The sequence below is a fragment of the Coenobita brevimanus genome, chromosome 51 (assembly GCF_032717465.1).
Source record: "Coenobita brevimanus isolate Jiangsu-jjx chromosome 51, ASM3271746v2, whole genome shotgun sequence".
Lineage (NCBI taxonomy): Eukaryota > Metazoa > Arthropoda > Malacostraca > Decapoda > Coenobitidae > Coenobita > Coenobita brevimanus.
Genome location: NC_137004.1, coordinates 5,769,820 through 5,792,426, shown reverse-complemented (window position 1 = coordinate 5,792,426; position 22,607 = coordinate 5,769,820). Strand labels below are relative to the sequence as shown.

General features: G+C 41.5%; 1 protein-coding gene across 1 annotated transcript in view; it reads right to left on the bottom strand.

Annotated features, from left to right (window-relative positions):
• The window catches only part of LOC145400296 (multidrug resistance-associated protein 1-like), a 164,936-nt gene that overhangs the window by 124,912 nt on the left and 17,417 nt on the right, over positions 1-22,607 (bottom strand). Inside the window, exons 5-9 of the mRNA XM_080272854.1 lie at positions 21,459-21,584; positions 16,358-16,551; positions 15,809-16,003; positions 7,707-7,890; positions 1,966-2,134 (exon numbers count right to left, since the gene is read on the bottom strand). Coding sequence (XP_080128980.1) covers positions 1,966-2,134; positions 7,707-7,890; positions 15,809-16,003; positions 16,358-16,551; positions 21,459-21,584 — 868 coding nt within the window. The remainder of the gene's footprint in view (positions 1-1,965; positions 2,135-7,706; positions 7,891-15,808; positions 16,004-16,357; positions 16,552-21,458; positions 21,585-22,607) is intronic.

Below are 22,607 nucleotides of genomic sequence, written 5' to 3'. Positions count from 1 at the left end.
GCCCTGGTGAGAGAGGATAGTATTTGGAAACTCCCTGTACTGTTGTTTGCAGATGATACTGTGTTGTTGAGTGAAGACGAAGGGGAGCTGCAAGGCTTGGTGGATGAGTTTGGGAGAGTCTGTAAGAAACGGAATCTAAAGGTGAATGTAGGGAAGAGTAAAGTGATGGTCTTTGAGAAAGGTGAAGTCAGTGAATGTACAGCGAGGTTGGATGGTGAGGAATTGGAAAATGTGAGTACGTTTAAGTACTTGGGTAGTGTGATGAGTAAGGATGGAGGTTTGGAGGGTGAAGTGCTTGAAAGGGTACAGCAGGGAAGAAAGGTTGCTGGTTCTTTTAAAGTAGTGATAAGAAACAGGGAAGTGAGCATGGAAGTGAAAGAGTTATTACACGACAGTATTGTGATACCAACTCTAATATGGAAGTGAAGCTTGGACGTTGTTGGAAGGACACAAGTCAAGAGTGAGAGCATTGGAAATGAGTTATTTAAGAGGAGCCTGTGGAGTCACATGGAGAGAGATGCTGACGAATGAGGATATAAAGGCGCGGTGTGGTGTGGATGTGGATGTGATAGGAAGCGTTATGAGGAACACACTGAGGTGACTTGGCCATGTGGAGAGGATGGAGGGTGAAAGACTGACGAAGAGAGTGTATGTGAGTGAGGTGGAGGGGGGGAAGAGGGAGGGGGAGGCCGAGGATGAGATGGAGGGATGGGGTGGAGAGGTATATGAGAGAGGGGGGGGTGAGTTGGGAGCAGGGCAGTGAAATGGCGGGGGACAGGGCGACGTGGAGGCGATTTGTTTGTGGCCACCCCAAACGGGATTGAGGCGTCTGGCGATAGATAGATAGATTCCCCCCCCCCCAACCATCAGGTATGCATTCCTAATACACTGTACTTAAGATTCTCTCAAATTAACAGTGAGGCGAGCCAAGGCCTGAAATTGGTTTCACTTCCCAAAAATTCCACAAGAAAGTTGTCTAAAATAATAATTTTGTAGATTTGAATGCTTCTGCTTCTTCGTACTGGGGCCAGTAGTGGGGAAGAATGAATGGTCATACCTGCTAAGACAGTATATCTGGTTACAATTCCATTCATCCTACATGTACCACACACACACCTCTCAAAAAACTTATATTATTTCTCTCACTCTTGACTAAAGTCCTTCCAACAGAGTCTATGGTTCAATTCCATACATTAAAATGGGGTTCACAATACTGTTATATAATGGAATTTCTTCACTTTCACACTCACTTCCTTATTCCTTACCAATGCCATCAATGTGCCTCAAGCCTTCCTTCACTGCAATAGTCATTCTTGCCCTTCATCTTCCAAAACTTCCCTCCTTGCTCATCACACTACATAAACATTTAAAAGGCACTCACATTCTCCATCAACAGCTTTACTTATGTCAAGTGCTGCTCCAGTGGTTCTTCAGCAGTTGGTGGTGGTGACCATCAGTTACTCACCTGATGCAGAGATGCCTACTTCTTCCTCATCTTTATCACTCTATCTCTGTGTCTGCCCTCCTCTCTTCCTACTTCTCCCTTTCCTTCTAGTCTTTTAATTACTCTTCTCTCCATTTCAGGTAGCTGTTCACTGAGTGAAAAGCCTGAAGGTATCATGAAATCCACGAAACCATTTACAATGCTGGGTGGTAACCATATAACCAGGTAACAGGATAATGTGGAGGCTGCTATGGTGCCCTTTCTAACTGGATGGAGAGATGTAAATGCATCCCCACTAGGGGACATGATTAATTGCAAGGGATGGCTCTACAAAGGCAGCCACTTGCTTGGGGTTAATGGGTCTGCTCAACCAGACAGACTGGAGTTGATCAACAACAACAACTGGAGGTTGTTTCCTGGTGAAACCCTTTCAAGGTGAGTTGGAACACTTTAAAAGAAATGATTAAGAGGAACATATATGAATTCATAACTTCGATGTCTACTTAATCCAAATCTCTCACCTAAAAGGTCCCAGAGGAAGTACAGGGAAATTCCAATCTGCAAAGGTGCTGACCATATCATGTTGATGTAACTCGTAATGTCCATGAAACGCTGGGCATCCACTGACATAAGATTCACAATCTCACCCACTGTGGATTCCTTTCTTGCACTATTTGAGATCTTCAGTGCCTGATGTGGATAGAAAATTTAATACTACAGTAATAATTATTTTGCAACATTTTGAGAATGATGACACATGCAAACATGATAAGTGCTGTTAAAAAAAAAAAAAAAGTCAAATAATAACAATTATGACAGTCTGCTCATTGTGGTACAGTTGTCAGAATGTTCCAGTGGAAGTGACAGCTCTGTCACATGCATGAGTTCAATCATTAGATGTGAGTGGAGGTTATCAACCATGTAATGCCAACACTGGGCATAGACTGGTCCTAATCACTAAAACTGGGACCCTGAACTTGAAAAGGTAATATGTGACTGGCTGCTACCATTATTGACTGCCTCCATACTATCTTTGGCATTCAATTATGTAGTGACAAATCAAGTTAACATAAATAAATGTATTCACAGACCATGTGCTGAGTAATGCCAGCACAGTCTTTAAAAGAACAGCTGTCAAAATTCTACTGTGTGAGTTAATACAGGTTACTTTCTACCGAATGAGTTAATACGGGTCACTTCTGGCACAGTCAACTGACTGACTAACTTGAGAACTGTGACATCAAGTTTATCACATGATTTTCCAAGGAGAACTGCAACATGTACCATAATATGTAAGACTGGAAACTGAATTTCCACTCCCATTTTGGTTTCTCATTACAGCTAAAGTACTGTAGTTACTGACCCTTAAATACAGTATCATCATAACAGCATTCCCTATTTCATTTCATATTCATGAGTGAGAGCAGTGGAATTGAGTTATTTAAGAGGAGCCTGTGGAGTCACATGGAGAGACAGGCTGACGAATGAGGACATAAAGGAGCATTGTGGTGTGGATGTGGATGTGACAGGAAGCGTTAGGGGGAATACACTGAGGTGGTTTGGCCATGTGGAGAGGATGGAGGGTGAAAGACTGATGAAGAGAGTGTATGTGAGTGAGGTGGAGGGGGGACGAGGGAGGGGGAGGCCGAGGATGGGATGGAGGGATGGGGTGGAGAGGTATATGAGAGAGGGGGGTGTGAGTTGGAAGCAGGGCAGTGAAATGGCGGGGGACAGGGCGACGTGGAGGCAATTTGTTTGTGGCCACCCCGAACAGGATTGAGGCGTCTGGCAATAGATAGACAGATAGATAGATAGAAAACCCGTCTATGACAATGACTAGGTGGATGTGCAGTGCATCCTTGAAGGTGAGGTGTGGGGGGGCTAGGTTTATGATGGAAGAGTTAAAAGGTCGGATGGGACTGGAGTGTACGGTATTGTTGCTACAATGAGGAGAGGTGGACTGAGATGGTTTGGGCATATGGAGAGGATGGGGGATGACAACTGGGTGCAGAAAGTGAAAAGTGTTAACATTAGGGGTTGTGTTGTGTTGGGGGGGGGGGACTTGGGACGAGGTCATTGAGTGTGACCTCAGGGATAAGGGACTGAATAGGGAGGCTGCCAGACATCGAGCAGCATGGACAGCCACCATTAGGTGACCATGGCCGACGCATGCAAGCACGTTGGAGCCTTTATAAATAAAACAAAATGAAACAATACAATAAAATGAATACTGTAAATATATATTTTCTATCTTGCTGAAAAATATTTAAACTGACACTGTATCAGCTAAAGAATGGCATATATCAACCAATGAACTGATACACGATTACATTTCATTATATTTTCTATGATCCAGTATAACCAAAAATTCAATTGGACAACTTAAAACTTAGTTCTTTTCTGTTTTTCATGCCAAAAGCACAGTACTGTACATTTTCCCCAAGCCAAAATTTATGAGTTATAGCATCTACTTATGAAATCAACAGCTATTATTTTATGCTCAGGGGCCACTGACCTTGCTTGCGTGTGTAGGCACAATCATCTGATGGCAGCTCTTCATGCATGTGTCACAATCCTGAGCCAATTCTCTGCTCTGTGTCATACCCTAATCTCCAGGCAGGACCTCATCCTCTCCCTTGGTTTCCCTCTTTCCTCTATATGCACACCTCCAACCTTAATCAGTCAGTAATCCTCCTCCCTCCTCTCAGTATGCTCAAACCATCTCAACCTACAAGTTTGAATCACCTCTCTGATATTTCTGTTAATCATCTCTAAGCTGTTGTGGCCAGGTGATCAGCAATGCTGACTGTGATGCTGCCGGCCCATTAACATCAGAGTTCGAATTCTGGTGTGGGCAGCTAAGTTCACAAGACCTAAGTGTCCATCCACCCTTTGTCGGTTTATAGGTAAAATGAGTACCATCAGTAATATCTAGGGGAGGGAACTATGGTAACCTGATTGATTGATGCAGTGGCCTTGTATCCCAGGATGCTGGGTGAATAACCAGCCACAGGCTCAAAGGCCTAGGTTACAGAGATGAGCACCATGGCTGAGTGTCTCATGGCATTTGACCTGCACCTTTACCTTCACTTTACCTTAAATCTTCACCTGCAGCTCACTATTCTCAGTTCTGTCTTTGAGATCTTATTCATTCACCTCAACATTCTCATCTCTGTGCATTTCAATGTGTATGTATCCTCTTCAATAACAGGACAAGTCTTGGTGCCACTTACCATAAACTTTCACATGCTTGGTGAAAAGGACTCTAGTATGACAGAAGAGCCCCACCATCCCATTCCACCATCTCTCAAACTGTTCTATGATCTTCTCTGTGTCAGTGTTAAGAGAAATGCTTTAAGATGACCTGACCATGTGGATTGAATGCAGAATGAGAGACTGACTAGAAATGTGAATGTAAGTGAGGTAGAGGGGGAAGACCAAGTGTGAGATGGATGGATGGAGTGGAAAGATATAAGAGAAAACTCCACGAGTCACTGGAGGGGGGGGTTACCAAATGGACAAGGCGACTTGTTTGAGGCCACCCCTTATGGGATTAAGGTGTTTAGCAACAGATAGACAGATAGACAGATAGATACTGAAACCTAAAATAATTATATTTATATCGTTAACTCTCTTAAAATGCTTCAAGCACCTAGCTGAACACCAGTGGACTCAGCAGTAAAACATGATTAAAGACAGAATGAGAATGCCTCACTTAACTCATCACAGACTCATAACCTTTACCTCACTGTAATGGAGCAAAATGTGACTTATTTCAACTGAAAATCATGTCATCTCCTCTTAGTGTTGAGGATGACAAAGTGACATACCATCAACTAAGAGTTCACTTCAGTTACACATCTATCATTCATTTTTTTTTTTTCCCATCAAGAGAATATAGGCCCCAGGCCTAAGCTACTCAATCCCGACATTTAAGGCAAGGACGACTAGCCTCACTTGTCCCCGAGTGGCATGTAAGGAATGAGCCCCAACCACCCCACTGATGCAAACTTTTACTGGATTCATTTGGGTGCCTTAGCCCACAAAACCATCAAGTACCAGCTGATAATATGGTTACCACCCACGATACTCAATGGTTTTCACAGTAACAGGAAACCATCTGGCTGTATCACCCAATGTACAGTTGCCTGAAGGTAGCACTGTATCCAGTGAGTGGGTAATGGGTGCCCTCACCACATACAAATAACCTTGAGGCTAAAACAATACATTATTCCTACACCATACATCACTCCATTACGTTTTCAAGATGAACACAAAGTAACTTATAATCTCTTATGGGTAAAGCAATTTCTTTTTATGCCTTACACATAAACAGCATTCCAGTATTAGCAATAGTCTCAATAAGACCTTTTGTATAAGTCTGCCCCAGGACAAGATCTTGCCAACTACAAATTAGCAAATTTCAACTCTAATACTATAAAGGAAGGACAATACATATAATATTCTATTTCAGTGTAAACAATATAGAGTACAATTAATTATGCCACACTCTGAGGCATAGTAATTATGGACTATAATTAAATTAACATGTTAGACCTCATGCCCACCTCAAAACACATAACTGAGTGCCAGTTATTTAAAAAAAAAATCTAAACATTATAATTTTTATACAAATCCTTTATGCAGAGTTGCTGCAATTTATGTATTCTGAAAGTAACACAGTTAACATCATTATTACAATGATAATTTTTATAATAATTTTTGACTGTGGCTCAAAGAGATCATTTCCTGAGAACAGAGGGTACCTACTGTATACAGTATAGTCCAAGTATATAAGTGAGTGTATGGCCCACATCACTGGGCATTCTCTATCATATTTTCTCATTTCTTGCTTTCTGGACCAAACTTATGCCATTTCTGGAGGAAGAGGAGGATGTACGATTGCACACAGAATGAGAAGCTGACAGAAACAGGTTAAGAAAGCACTTCTGATGACAGATTTAAGAAAGGAACAAATATGAAGTGACATAAAGGAGAGATCTGCATGGGAGGTAGCTTATGACTGACAGAAAGATGCAGTGAAAAAAAAAAGACATGGAAGTGTGAAGACAACTGACTGAGCACAAGTATTATGTGCCAAGTAATTAACACTTTGGCCGGCCGATGACATTATTTACGTCACCCAAAAAACTCCTATCGATGTAAAATATTCACCAAAAATTTATTTATTGTTCGATGTTCATGGGACTTGTTTTAAAATGTTTGAATATGCCTTCCCATTCTTACTGTGCACTACATACATCGTTGGGTGGTAAGGATAGATATATTTACTGTATATGGATTCTATACTTTGCTAGTGTATACATACTGTATACACTATATTTATCCTTTTGCTGTATATAATGTGTTAGCAACAATGAGTTCGTGTTCTGTTCATTCTTGAATGTATATTCCTATTGAACAAACTCACATGAACAATTAGAGACTAAAAATAGTGAAGTAGCACACAAAATACTGACAGAAATAAAATAAAATATGAGTGTAAATATGTACAAGACAGCATGTTGATGAAGCATGCCTGGCCTTCCTTACAATGTTAGTAACAGTGATGGTGATTGTGTGCTCATTATTTTACACACATATTATTGTAGAACAAATACTTGCAAACAAAGAGAGACTAAAATGAATAATATAGCACAAAAAATAACATCAACAATAAAGAAAGACTATAAACATTTATGCAAGCTGTCTACATTTTCTCATGTTTTTATGGTGTTTGTAATAGTGATGGTGGTTGTTTGCTCACTATTTCATACATATATTATTGTAGAACGAACACTTGTGAACAGAGAGACTAAAATGAATAAAATAACCCAAAAAATGTCAAAAATAAAGAGTATAAACATTTATGCAAACGGCCTACGTTTTTTCACACTGTTGTACATTCTGTTATAGGATTGGTAATGCTGGTGTTCTATTCAACCTTAGATGCATACATCCTTATAGAAAAATCAACTGCAAACAATTCGATACTAAAATGAATAATGTAGCAAGAAAAATAAGGTCAGAAATAAGAAAAGATTACCTTTGTGAGCAATACACGTTGCCTGGCAACCCCCGGCTAACCTTGGGGTGTAGCGAAGCACACACGAGGGGCCAGCTAGTGTTGAGATCATTCATAAAGACTGATGCAAATTAAGCACACCAAATGTTCTCATAAGTAATATCAAAGTGACAATTACTATAAATGAATTAACTAAAGAAGATAAAAATACACTTTTCAGTTGTTGTCATGGCTCACCTTTCTATATACTGCAGATATGACGACAGTGCGGAGATGAAGACCAGTGACCATCATCACCTTGTAATACTGTCCCAACATGAAGGACTGTAGTTGTGAACACACAAACAGCAAGACTGCATACAAATATCCATGCCATGCTGGCTCCTCCTCATTATCGCTCTCAATGAAGTTAATTAGGACACTGCACGGACGTCAGAGAAAGAATTAACTGCAGCTACCGTATTACAAAAATATCTATTTACAGTAAACAAAACACATATTTCAGTCAAGATGTTTACTACATACAGTAGGTGCCCAGGCAACAAGAACAACACAACCAAAAATAAGTTATGTGATAATAATACTTCAAAGATCTTGCAGTTTTTTGTCTTTTCTACCATAGCTTAACACACCAGACTTTCTATGTCATATGTTTGTACAGAATTTCCCATTTTGCCCTCACTCTTATCTTAAAAGTCAGGACCAACTTCTCTAGCCCCGCACTCCTATGTTCCTAATAGGACAACACACGACTGAATGACTGATGGATGGATTTCTATCCTCCTGAATGCACCATATGAGGAAGTTTCAAGTCAATTTCAACACCATTCAGGAATTAGAAAGGATGATGGAATCAGCCAAGACTCAGATGTGTGTTGTTTCTTGTCTTAATCCACCCTCCCCCCCCCCTTTCTAACTCAGGGCATAGTCATAACAGCGCATTCCTCCAGGAAGGTCATCATATCTTGTGAGGTACAGTATCACAACTGGTGACAAGAAGCAATGCACTCCCTCCCTGATTTTTTGAGACTGAGATGGTTCCTCCCATGTCCACTTCTAATGCCTGGTGTCAAAAACAGCCAAAAGCCACTTTCTAGTGTGTTTCAAAAAGGAGAGAATGCAGAAGTAAAGGAACCTTGTATATAAAACAAAACTGTATCACTCATATGAGGTTCACCCTCTCACGGTTTCCACATGATCTACTTAACCCCTCATGGTTTTCATACGCATTTAGACGCGCATGAACCACTGGATGAAGAAACACAAGAAATAAAAGGTGTATTATCTGCTTTCATGTGCATTATAGGCTTGTATATCTCACAATGGTGTGCCTAACTGTAAACGTGCGTTTCGCTGGTTCAAGATGCAAGTGGAAATCTTTTACATTTTATCATATCATCACCACCATCATTAGGACCTCTTTTCCCATCCTACGGCAGGGTGAGGAGTAGCAACTTTTTATGGCTAATATTTTACAATAAATCTCGCTTTTACACCAGAAAACAGTACTACTGCAAATTTTCATTTGCTCTATACATTACATCATGAGACATTTGATAACACACTGCAAAACAGGTCAAAGAGGTGAGATTATATTTAATATAATGATATTTTCTATCTATTGCCAGACTCATTAATCCTATTAGGGTTGGCCGCAAACAAATCACCTCCTGTCATTCCACTGCCCTGCTCTCCACTCACACTCCCCTCTCTTATATACCTCTCCACTCATTCCTTCATCTTATCCTTCGCCTCTCCCTCCCTCTATACCCCCTCCACCTCACTCACATACACTCTCCTCGCCAGTCTCTTGCTCTCTATCCTCTCCATACTGCCCCATCACCTCAATGTATTTCTCCTAGCATTTTCTATCACAACTACATCCACACCACAATGCTCCTTCACTTCCTCATTTGTCAGTCTCTCTCTCTTCATGTGACTCTACATGCTCCTCTCAAATAATTCATTTCCACTACTCCCGCTCTTGACTTGTGTCCCACCAACAAGGTCCAAGTTTCACTTCCATACGTTATATATGGTATCACAATACTGTCATGCAGCACCTTTTTACTTCCATGTTCACTTCCCTGTTTCTTATCACTGCTTTCAAAGATATTTTACTTCCTCAGAAAGTTCTAATTTCTTTATGAATGAATGCAACATAATATTCACAAGCTTATTTCTACATAAATTTATAAGTTTACAAATTTACAGCCTGAGAACAAAAGAAAGCTACAACTTTTGGCTTTCCAACGTAACAAAAGAATCACTGTATTGGTATCTGTATTAGGGCCTGTTCGGTATGGAAAAGTATAAATCATACTTTCAGCGCAGGGGAAATATGTGGCTGCGCCAAAACCGGAAAGAGGAGTAGGGGTGTGTGTGCCAGGTTTCATGAGAGGGTTAAAGGCAATGTCAAGCTCATGCAACTGATTACAGTGACCCTTGGCATTGTGAGTTCAAGGACTATGTAGTCAGGCTTTATGAGGCAATCTCAATCATGACTTAAACAACTGTTAAAAATTTACTCAACGTCCTTGTGGGAAATGTTGTATACTGATGATTTGGTGTTGATTGCAGAGAATGAAAGGGAGGCAAAGGACAGATTTAGGAAGTGGAGAGATGGTATGAGGTGCAAGGGCTTACAAGTAAATGCAGATAAAACTACAGTGATGGAATCCAGTGCTGGTGGCATTACTGTCAATGAAGACGGAGAGTGGCCATATGTGGTTTGCCACAAGGGTGTGGGAAGTAATTCCATCTCTTGTAGTGTCTGTCATAAGAGGGTGCATATGAGATGTAGCAGTATCAGAGGTAGAGTGCGAGATACTGCTGATTCCATGTGTGCAGTGTGTCAGAGAGAGGAAGCGGAGACTGTCAGGTGTGAAACAACTGAACTTGCTGGTGAGTCTCTTAAGTGTGTGGAAGAGTTTAATTATTTGGGAGACATGTTATGTGCTGGAGGTGGGGCAAGTGGAGACTGTCAGGTGTGAAAGGATTGAACTTGCTGGTGGGTGTAAGTGTGTGGAAGAGTTTAGTTATTTGGGAGACATGTTGTGTGCAGCAGGTGGGGCTGGAGCTAGCTCTGTGGCTACAGTGAGGAATGGTTGGAAGAAGTACTGGGAGTTGTTGCCTCTCCTGACACTGAGAGGGCTCTCTCTCCATGATATGGGATTTTTGTATGCAGCATGTGTTAAGAGTGTAATGCTGTATGGTGGTGAGACATGGACAATAAAGGAAGAGGACATTCACAGGCTCAAATGTACAGAAATGACAATGATTAGGTGAATGTGAAATGTCCTTGCGTGCAAGGCCTGGGGGGACTAGGTTTACAATGGAAGAGTTGAGAGGTAGGAAGGGACTGGAGTGTATTGGTGTTGTGATGAGGAGAGGTAGATTTAGATGGTCTGGGCATGTGGAGAGGATGAGGGGATGATAATTGGATGCAGAAAGTGAGAAATGTTTACATTAGGGTTGAAAGGGGAAGACTGAAAATGACTTAGGACAAGGTCACTGACTGTGACCTCAGGGGTGAGGGACTGAATAGGGAAGCTGCCAGAGATCGAGCAGCATGGACAGCCGCCATTAGGTGATCAAGGGTTATGCATACAAGCAAGTTGGAGCCTTTAAAAAGGAAACAAAACAAAGCATTCAAAAGGAGAGAACAGGGAAAGGATTCACGTAGCTGCAGTGTCCCTTGAATGTGTGCAGGAGTTCTGTTATTTGGGTACATCAGACCTGGAGCTATTGTGGTGGTAGGAGGTGAGAAGTTGTTGGAAGAAGCTCAGAGAGCTGCAGTCTCTCCTGACACTGAAGGGACTTCCCTCCTTGCTACGGGATGTATGCAACATGTGTTACAAGTGCAATGCTGTATGGCAGCTAGACCTGGCCAGTGAAGGAAAAGGATATTCATAGGTTCAATCGTACAGATGTGAGTATGCGTAACTGGGTGTGTAGTGCATCCTTGAATGGCAAGCCTGGGGGGGGTTAGGAGTGCTAATGAAGAGTAGAGGATGGATAGGACCTGAATGTATTGGTGTTGTGATAACAAGGGGTAGACTGAAATGGTGTGGGCATGTTTAAAGGCAGGGCTGTGGAGTCGGGGCCAGAAGCAATTAGGGTGATGCTGGAGTCAGTAGGAGTCAGTAAAAAAGTCCCAATTCCAACTCCAACTCCAACCACCAATACAGAAATATAAACATGATCTAGATGTATTTTGGAGCTATTGCCTTTCCAATGACAGCTCCGTCGGTTTTATTTCTTGTTGCTGCTGCAGCTCTTTTTTTCTACTGTGGTAGGTGGGGGTACTCATCATCCACTCATTTAGTGTAGTGGTACTTTGTTTTCAGGGTAACTCTACGCCGAGTGGCATGCCAGATGATTTCCTGTCAACCAGGAAAGCATTTATAACGCTGGATGGTAACCTTATAATCAACACATGTTCCCTACCTGAAAACAAGTGGGTTGGTGGAGGGTTAGTGTCCTTCCCTGGAAAACAACTAACTAAATATATGAACAAGAAGCCTCAGATCAGGACAGACCAAAAGGTGACGACTAAGGACCAAACAAAGGACATGATACAGATTGCAACATGGAATGTAAGGGGTGCAAATGATGAGATGAAAGAAAGAGAGATTGTCCAGGTGCTTGAGGGTGCAAAAGTGGATGTATGTGGATTAACTAAAACTAAAAGGAGAGGTGACTGTGTGAAAATGGGAGTATGGATGGGGTATATGTGTGGGAGTAGGTGAGAATGAGAGGGCAAAAGAAGGAGTGTGTATTGTTGTAACAGATAGAAGAAGAATATAAGAGAGTATGGATCAGTCGGCTCAAGGATTGTGTGGATATGATTGAAAGTTAGACTACAAATGTGGGCGACTGTGTGCTTGTATGCACCAATGCAAGATTGTGCAACCAGAATGAGAGAGGAGTTCTGGACCAATGTGGAAGTGTGCATGGAAAAGTTGGAAAGGAATGAAAGAGTGTTTTTGAATGGAGATATGAATGAAAAAGTAGGGAATGCGAAGGTGGACAAAGTAGTGGGGTGTGCCTGCCAAGATGGATGAGAATGGCAGCACTTAGTGGACATTTGTGCTGGGAGGGGGTTGGTGATAGCCAATACCCTTTTCAGACACAAAATGATCCATAGTTATACGTGGCGAGCGATGAGAAGGGTTGGTGGTGAACTGAATGAACAGAAGGCAATGACTGATTATGTGTGTGTGGATGATAGGATGAGAAGGTGTGTAATGGTTGCAAGAGCATACAGAGTTGGGGGAGTGGACTTTCTGACCACCACTTGGTGGTGGTGAGAATCAAGGTCCAAATGAAATGGAGACAAAAAGAAGGGAAGGACAGGAGGAAGTAGTTCATACAAGGAGGGTGGAAAGGTTTCAAGAGGATGGAAAATGGCAGAATACAAGATAGAACTGGACGAGGGATTGGGTAAACATGATTTGGAGCAGATACAGAAAGTGGAAGGTGTGAGCATCACAAAAGAAATCTACGCAGCATGTGAGGTGGTGCGTGGGGTGAAGAGATGACGAAAGGGGGTGCAGGGAACAGCATGGTGGAATGAACAGGTGAGAAATGCTGTAGCACAAAAAAAGAATGCACCAGTCCTGTATGAGACAGCCCTAGCATGTATTCAATATGGACAGTGGGTGTTAGTGCCGAAGTGGTGATATGTAGAGGTGTATGGTATGTAGGAAGACTGCTGGGCCTTGACAGCAGGCTGTGAAGCCTATGCCCAGAGTCGGACAAAAAAAAAAAAAAAATATTGAGAGGACAAGAAACAGAAGCGCGGAAGAAGTTGAGAGACAGAAGAAAGAGTTGTATGCAGAAAGAAAGAGAGAGGTGAAAAGATTAGTAAGAGAGAATAAGAAGAGAAAGGATGAGGAATTTGGAAGGAATCTGAGTGTAAAGTGGGGGGAATGTAAGAAAATGTTCTGGGAATAGGTAAAGAGAGTTAGGGTGGAAGTGAAGTTAGTCGGGGAGTGAAAGATAAAAATGGTAGATTACTAGTGGAGAAAGGAAGAAAAAGTGAGCAGATGGAGAGAACACGTTGAGGAATTGTTGAACACAGAGAATGAAAGTAATGTGAGTTTAAGTGGCTGGGAATGGATGGGAGATGAGGGATGTGAGAAGCAAGGAAGAAATCAGTGAGATGGGAGTTGTGGAAGCAATGAAGAAAGTCAAAATGGGGAAAGCTCCAGGAACTGATGGAGCGTGTGGTGAAATGCTGAAGCATGGGACAGAGATAGTAGCAGAATGGATGTGGAAGATGTGCAGATTGGCCTGGGAGGAACATAGAGTCCCAAAGGATTGGAAGTCAGGTATAATTATGCCCCTGTATAAAGAAAAGGGGAAAAAGAAGGGTGTGGTAATCACAAGGGCATTTGTCTTCTTAGTGAAATAGGAAAAGTATATGGCTGGATACTTACTGACAGAGTTAGGAAATCAACAGAGGAATTAGTTGGAGAAGAACAGGGAAGTTTCAGGAAGGGAAGAGGTTGTGTAGATCAGATAATCATTCTTAGATATTTAGTGGAAAAGCTTCTAGAAAAGGGAAAGAAGTTGTATGTGGCCATCATGGATTTGGAGAAAGGATACAAGGGAGTGGATAGACAAGGATTGTGGAAAGCATTAAGATTATATGGAGTAAATGGGAAGTTGTTGAATGTCATGAATGGTACATATGAGGGTGCTAAGGCTGCAGTGCATATGGATAGTGAAATGAGTGAATTTTTCCATTTGAAGGCTGAATTGAAACAGGGATGTGTCAAGTCTCCATGGTTGTTCGATCTGTATATGGATGAGGTTATAAAAGAGATACAAGGTAGGGCAGTGGACATTGAAGCAGCCCTAATGAAAGAGGGCACTGTTTGGAAACTCCCTGTACTGTTGTTTGCAGATGATACTATGTTGTTAAGTGAAGACGAAGGGAAGCTGCAAGGCATGGTGGATGAGTTTGGGAGAGTGTGTAAGAAACGGAATGTAAAGAAGAATGTAGGGATGAGTAAAGTTATGGTCTTTGGGAGAAGTGAAGTCAGTGAGTGTACAGTGAGGATGGATGAGGAGGAAATGGAAAATGTGAGTGTATTTAAGTACTTGGGTAGTGTGATGAGTACGGATGAAGTTTAGAGGGTGAAGTGCTTGAAAGGATACAACACGGAAGAAAAGTTGTTGGTTCCCTGAAAGCAGTGATAAGAAACAGGAAAGTGAGCATGGAAGTGAAAAAGTTACTACATGACAGTATTGTGATTCCAACTCTAACACATGGCAGCATGGACCTTGTTGGAAGGACAGAAGTCATGAGTGACAGCAGTGGAAATGAGTTATTTGAGAGCAGCATGTGGAGTCACATGGAGAGACAGACTGACAAATAAGGAAGTGAAGGAGTGTTGTTGTGTGGATGTGGATGTAATTGGAAGTGTTAAGAGAAACACACTGAGGTGGTTTGGCCATGTGGAGAGGATGGAGAGTGAGACACTGATGAGGAGAGTGTATGTGAGTGAGGGAGAGGGAGGGGGAGGCCAAGGATGAGACGGAGGGATAGAGTGGAGAGGTATATGAGGGAGAATGATGTGAGCTGGGAGCAGGGCAGTGAAACGGTGGGGGACAGGGCAACATGGAGACGATTTGTTTGTGGTGACCCCTTACGGGATTAAGGCATCTGGCAATAGATAGACAGATTATTGAAGACTTGTTTGTTGTTCTCCTGTTCTTCATTAATGCTGATCGTAAACACAGGTGCTGCCATCTACTGACAAAACAAGAAGAGAATGTAAACAGACACCATGATCAGCAAACTTCCCACAGAGTGAATGTGTCTGGCTAACTTCTTGATTCCCGAATCTTGAGGTGAGTTTCTTAAATACGAAATTGCAACTCATTTTTTTTATCGAAGTAAAGATGCACTTGGCAGGTTGGTGATGACTGGCTGAATGCAACATGTTCGAATAACATCGTTGTGTTTTAAATAATTACCAAACAACCTGTCAAGTGCATCTTTGCCTAAAAAAAAAAAAAAAAAAAAAAAGGAATGAAATGGTTATACTGTAGTATAAAATGACATGGAAGTATCTGCCAGTGCCTGTAAACTGGGAGGTGAGAATTTCAAGCATGTGCAAATCAGTGAAAACCCATCATGGCAAATTTATTACAGAGAAAGTCTAAAGCATCGGAGTCTCATTTATCTGTTTTTGTAATGCTGGTAAAAATGACATGTACAGTATGCACCAACTACAGTATGTAGATTTCTGAAACATTAAATTCTACCCATATATATTAACTGCAAAGCAGGAGGTCACTGTACTATACACTACACAATAACAAACCTGAGGATCTGAGGACTGAGGAACTGGAAAGTATCATGAACCAGCTTGAGCAGAGCCCCAAGTAGGAATGCTGGTGCAAATGTGCGAATCATAGTGGGAAGAAGAGAGAGATACAAGTTTCCTCTGGCTACCCCCGAAACCTCTTCCATCCCACCGTCATTTGTGAAGTTGGCATTGGTGTGAGACTTGCCCTTGCTGGGAGGGAAAACAAATCAACAAAGTATATCAAAAGTGTAAACTAACCAAGTCTTTATAATGCTACTTTAATCAACTCATCACTCAAAATTCTTTAATACAGTATATGAAAATAAGCATGTCTTTATTGTGCTATTTTAATCAACATATCACAAAAAATTATTAATATTCTTTACTGCAGTTCTATTTATGTACTGTATATCCTGTTCAACCCATCATTTTTTGTGGGACTTGGGAATACTGTTTTGAAGATTCAAATTTACTGCCCTGCAGTTCAGAAAATAAGTTCAATTCCAGGACTGCCCTATCTGACTTCTTTCCAACTATTCTGTCCTTCCATACATCCTCACCTACCTGTAAGATCTGGCAGTGTATCTTCTCCAGTTGTGATCCCATTTCTTGATTATGAAGCGTGAGGTATTCTCCTGGGCGAGGTCCCAGAGATCAGAATGCTCAAGAGGTGCCCGGTATCCTCGCCAAACTAAACCATCCAGCCACGAGAAACACATGCGACTCAGGAATGATGCACTTACCTCAGGGCAGTATTTCTGTCAGACAATAGGCATTTAGCATAATGTGGAACAGTAGTAAAACATGGGGAGAAAGTAAGATATACAGGGTGAAAATATACACAGAGAAGTGAAGAAATATTTTTTTCAATGCAAAAATGTTTTTCACCATTAGCACATGTTCAGAGGCACCCAAGAAAGGAAATACGCATATCCCTACATATCTTTCATCACCGCCTTATTCTCACCAGCATGAGATCAGATAATCATTGTTTACACGTTAACCTTGGTGTGGTGTAACTTCATGCATGTGCATATCTAACCAAGAGAATGTATAATTTATGGTTTATTTATTATACATTTATGATAGTGGATATGAATGGAAGAGTAGGCACTGGTTCTGAGGATGACATAATGGGTTGTTATGGAGTATCAGGAGAAAATGATAATGGGAAGAGACTAAAGGATATGTGTCAGGAGAGGAGGTTGTGCATTTGTAACTTATATTTCAAACACAGAGATGCACATAAATATACATGGTATAGAGGGAACGGGGATCGTGTTGAAAGAAGCCTGATTGATTACGTGCTCGTAGAGGTCGACAATGGGAATCGTTGCTGATATGAGGACTGTGAGAGGACGATGTGGAGGTCTGTTAGATCATATGATTGTGGTATGCAAGATCAAGCTGAGAGGAGTGAGGTGCATCTGGAGACAGAGGAGCAGTCAGAGAGAAGGACTGAAAGTTGAGAAGCTGAGGATCAAAGAAATGGCAGATGAATACAGGACCAAAGTAGAGGATGAGTTAGAATTACTGAATTGGAATGAAATGGACCTCGACAGACTGTGGAATACATATAGGGATTGCTTAGTTAGGAATGCTAAAGTGGTGTGTGGTGTGGCAAGAGTAACAACAATGAAGAAAGCTTCGGCATGGTGGGATGAGGAGGTAAAGAGAGCGGTGGAGGAAAAGAGGAAGCAGTGGCTAAAGTGGTTACAAGATAGGGGTTCAGTTGAAATAAGAACTGAATATGTTGAGATGAAGAAGCAAATAAAGAGACTAGTGAAGAGGAAAAAGGAGGAGGTAAATGAGGATCTAGGTTGAAAAATGAATGCGAACTACTCTGAAAACAGAAAGTTACTCTGGAAAGAGGAGCGGAAATGTAGAAAAGAAAGCGGAAAGAAATGGGATGATGTGAAGGATGCAGGTGGTAGATTATTAACCCATGGAGATGAAGTAAGGACCAGATGGAAAGAATACTTTGAAAGCCTGATGAATGGGAATAGAGAGAGCAGAGCAGCTGTAAACATGACTGGTTTTGGGGGTGTGCAGAGAAGGAATGCAGTGCCAGGAGACGTGACACTCGCACAGGTAAAGAGTGCTGTGAAGCGCCTGAAAAATGGGAAAGCAGCAGGAGTTGATGAGGTGTATGCAGCAATGCTTAAGTGTAGTGGAGAGAATGGAATGAAGCGCTTGTTGGAGATATGTAAGAAGGCATAAAATGAGTGAAACTGTGCCTGCAGAGTGGAAAAACGCTGTGATTGTACCCCTGTACAAAAATAAAGGTGAGCGAAGTGAGTGCAAGAATTATCGTGGCATAAGCTTACTGAGTGTGGTAGGGAAGGTATATGGAAGAATTATTATAGAGAAAGTAAGAGAGATATCAGAAGTCCTAGTGAGTGATGAACAGGGTGGCTTTAGGAGTGGCAGAGGATGTGTGGACCAAATATTTGCAGTGACAGGTAGTAGAGAAGGCTTGTGAGAAGGACCATAAGGTGTTTATGGCATTCATGGTTCTGGAAAAAGCATATGACAAAGTGGACAGAGAAGGATTGTGGGAAAGTTTTGCACATGTATGGTGTAGATGGTAAGCTGCTAGGTGCCGTCAAGAGTTTTTATGATGGTAGTGAAGCATGTGTAAGGGTTAATGGGCATCTAAGTGAATGGTTCACGATCAGTGTGGGCGTGCGACAAGGTTGTGTGATGTCCCCATGGTTGTTCAATATATATCTGGATGGGGTGATGAGAGAAGTAAAAACATGAGTAATGGAGAGAGGGATGGCATTGGTAATGAATGGTGATGGATGGAATATCTCAAATTTGTTGTATGCTGATGATGCAGTACTGCTTGCAAGTACCGGACAAGAACTTGGTAGGTTAGTGCACAGTTTTGCTGATGTCTGTAAGCGTCGTTCCTTGAGAGTAAATGTAGAAAAGAGTAAAGTGATGGTTACTGAGAGAGAAGGTGACTCCCAGTGCAATGTAACAGTGAATGGAGAGAGACTGGAATTGGTGAGAGAGTTCAAATACAGTACCTGGGTACAGTGATAAAAAAAGAGAGAAAAATGTGCAAAAGAATTGAAAGTAGAGTGACACAAGGAAGAAAAGTAGCTGGTGCAATGAAGGCCTTGATAAGAAACAGAGGCTTGAGTGTTGCAGCTGCATGAGGCTTACATGAAGGAGTGTTAGTGCCAACTTTAAAATATGGATGTGAGACTATGATGTGGCATGAAAATGGAAAGTCAAGAGAAAGAGCAGTGGAGATGGGACTGCTGAGGAATGCCTGTGGAGTACAGAGGGTGGATAGGATACGAAATAATGTGATTTGAGAAAGATGCGGAGTTGAGGTAGTCGGTGGACATCAGAACTGAAGAGAGTGTACGGAGATGGTATGGTCATGTGGAGAGAATGGATAACAATAGTGGTGAAAAAGGTATATCTGAGCGAATTCGAAGGAGGGAGGAGGCGAGGTAGGCCAAGGAGAAGGTGGAGAGATATGGTGGATGCATGTGTGAGGAAGAGAGGTTTGGAAGTCAGTGGGGCTAGGGAAATGACAGAAGATCCAGCTGGCTGGATGAATTTTGTGAGGTGAAGTGCATGATCAGGGATTTTTGGCACCCCTTTTTAACGTGGCAACGTCTGGATTGACTCCGTCAGATACGATTATGTGTAGCTACAGATTGTGGTGAATGTTTCTGGCGTATCCGATGGAGCCAGGATTCCAGGGGCTTGAATGAAGAGTGAATGAAAGCGTGGCCCATTGGATTGGGCAAATTTGGGCTGTATGGACATTGCTACTCCTCACCCTGCCCTAGGGTGGGAAAGGAGTTCCGGATGATGATGATGATGATGATAGTGGACACTTATCTAGGCCTGGATTATTGCAATCTTGTAGGAATATCAAAATTGCAAATACTGTACAGTAAAAGTCCCCTGATCCAATCACCAATAATCCGATTCTCCCAACACCCCGGATTTTTCAAGGCGAAATTTTCTGAATTTTTCTGGCCCCCCGCCCCCCCTTTTTTTTCATTTTTCTGTGCTTTATCTAAGATTTATCTGGCTTGGACTTGGATGTACGTGCCCGCAACTATTCATATACACTTCTATGCATTTCCGGTGAGTAAAACAATAACCAATATCATTTCATGTGTTAATTTAATGATCATGTACATATTTCTAGCGTTTTCAAAGATCCCTCCCAATAGTCCGGAAAAATCAATAGTCCAAAAGACCCTCGGTCCCCTGCCATTCGGATTATTGGACTTTTACTGTACTGATGCAATACATGTGTATGCACACCAGTGTGACTGAAACATAGGAAGAGGTGGTAGATGTTAATATTTACAGTGGTTACATCATAATTTATTCGAATGTCAGTGCTTTAACTGTGGCACAAAACATGTAAAAGAAATATTTTAGGTGACTACTGCCTACCAACAGATCTGAGTTTGTTATATGTGAGCAAAAATCATCAGTAAATGATGTCTGATAAGTGCCCTTGTGTGGTTAAGTGCTATTTACTGTACTGTGTTTTCATTCACCAAAGAATTACAGAATCTTATCACACTGCATTGTAAAGTCATATACTGGTGAGTTTCCAACACCATGGCTGTCTGACAACACATGCAAATACTGCTATGAACTCAATTCAGTCAGTAATTTACAAAACTTCTGATTGTAATCAGGTTTTATAATCATATATGGTCATCTTTCCATCATCACAATAATTTCCTACCTCTTGCATACACTATGTTCTTGGGGCTGGATTGTTATGTTGGGTACTTTTTTCACAATAATGCTTGTTTCTGCGGTCATTTAATTTGACAAATAAAAAGGGGATATAAAATGTAGTGATCTGAATTATGATAGGGTACAGTATGATTTTATTAATTATGGTATACGGTGAATACTTTTCTATGAATCTGTTAGGGCCACAACTAGATAATATGTAAAGTTACTAGATTTTGTGCCTTTTCCGCCAAGCTAGCAACACTGGAGTGGCTCGAACAGGTCAAACAAGGGCTAGTGGAGTTAACCTGCACTCCTCAGATTTTTTGAAGAATGGCCATCTGCTCTCTGTGAATAACCAAACCCAGCAAGAGCAGTCTCCGCAAAGAGGAATAGACTACTGCATCCTCAAAGATCTGATATCTAATAGAGAAATACCAAAATACAGAGACACTATGGCAGTGGAGCCACTGTGGAACACAAATGAATCTGTTACCACATAGGTTCCAAGCAGCCACATGTCTCAAGGGAAAGCAGTTTAAAGCACCCTTTTCAAAGAAAGAGATATGCCACTCCTCACCCTGACCTATGGTGGGAAAGGAGGTCCGGATGATGATGATGATGAGATATGCCACTGAGAACTTCAGTGGAAGATCATCATGCCTTATAATTAGGGATAAGTAGTAATGCAACTACTCCTAAGCTGCCTCCAAATACACCGATTCCTCCAGTCAATATACCTAACACTGGATGGTGTCAAAAATGGGATAATAACTCTACCTAGGATGTCTCCAAAAGAATACAGCGTAGAGTGAAAAAATATTGCACTACAAAAATGGAAGTTGACAAATTATCTACCAGGAACATATTACTGCCTCTTCTCTTCAGTCACAGTTGTGAATAAAATATTATGCATGCTATCTGAATGACTCACCTCACTGCGTGAATTACTGAGGTACCGAGGTGTTGCATCAGAGAAACAGCTGAGAATGAACATTATTACCACAACTGGAAAATACGTCACGTAGGTAGCAAAGTACAGGGTATCCACAGTTTCCACCTGGAAATTCATAACACAAACATTATTATTATTATTATTTTTTTTTTTTTTATTATTATTATTTTTTTTTAAATAATGTGTCTGACTCTGGGCATAGGTTTCACAGCCCATTCCCATGGTCCAGTAGTCCTCCTACATCCATGCACCTCCACACGTCACCACTTTGGTGCTAAGACCCACAGTCCATATTGAATACATGCTAGGGCTGTCTCATACAGAACTGGTGTACTGGTATTAACGGGGTATTTTTCCGACATGTCAGTGGGTTGTCTGGTAGATCAGTAAAGTCTGCTTTACTAAAATTCAAATCCTTAAACTGTTCCCTGTCCCAGTCAGGTTTGGAACCTGTGACCATTGGGACTGCAGACCACCTCTCTACTAATTCAGCCACCACCTCCCACGAGCAATATAAATCAACCAAGAACAAGAGCACCGTCAGCTAAAGTGTGTGACAATATATATGAAAAAATGTTTATAAATCTCTAATACTTTCACTTACCATATATTCTGGCATATTAAATGACACCCAAGGATCACTGGTAGACATTAGGAAGGGCATCCAGTCACAAAGTGCTACATGCCCCAAACTTGAGTCCCCTAACCAGGGGCAACATCGAAAAAAAGGAAACAGCATAAAACTCTAATACTGTATATATATATATACAGTAATCCCTCTAATATTCGAACGCCCAACATCCGAACATCCCCACTAACTGGACATAATCGTCCCGGGATCCAATATTCCCAAAATGGGCCAAACACCGCAAAAAATTTAAAAAAAATCTGACTTTTTTCCCTCCCGTAATTTGAAATTGCCGTGTGGCGCCGAACAGCTGTTACACCATGGTCCCTTCACCCCTTCCTTCCTACCCCTCCCCCCTCACCTGTCAGGGTTGCCATTTGGTATTTTTCATTACCAAGTGTGGGCCTATTTGGTAACGAAAAATTTGTTTGGTAATGAATCAGAATAATGCATTATCAAATGGATTATTCACATGTATGAGGATACACAGGATGGAGACG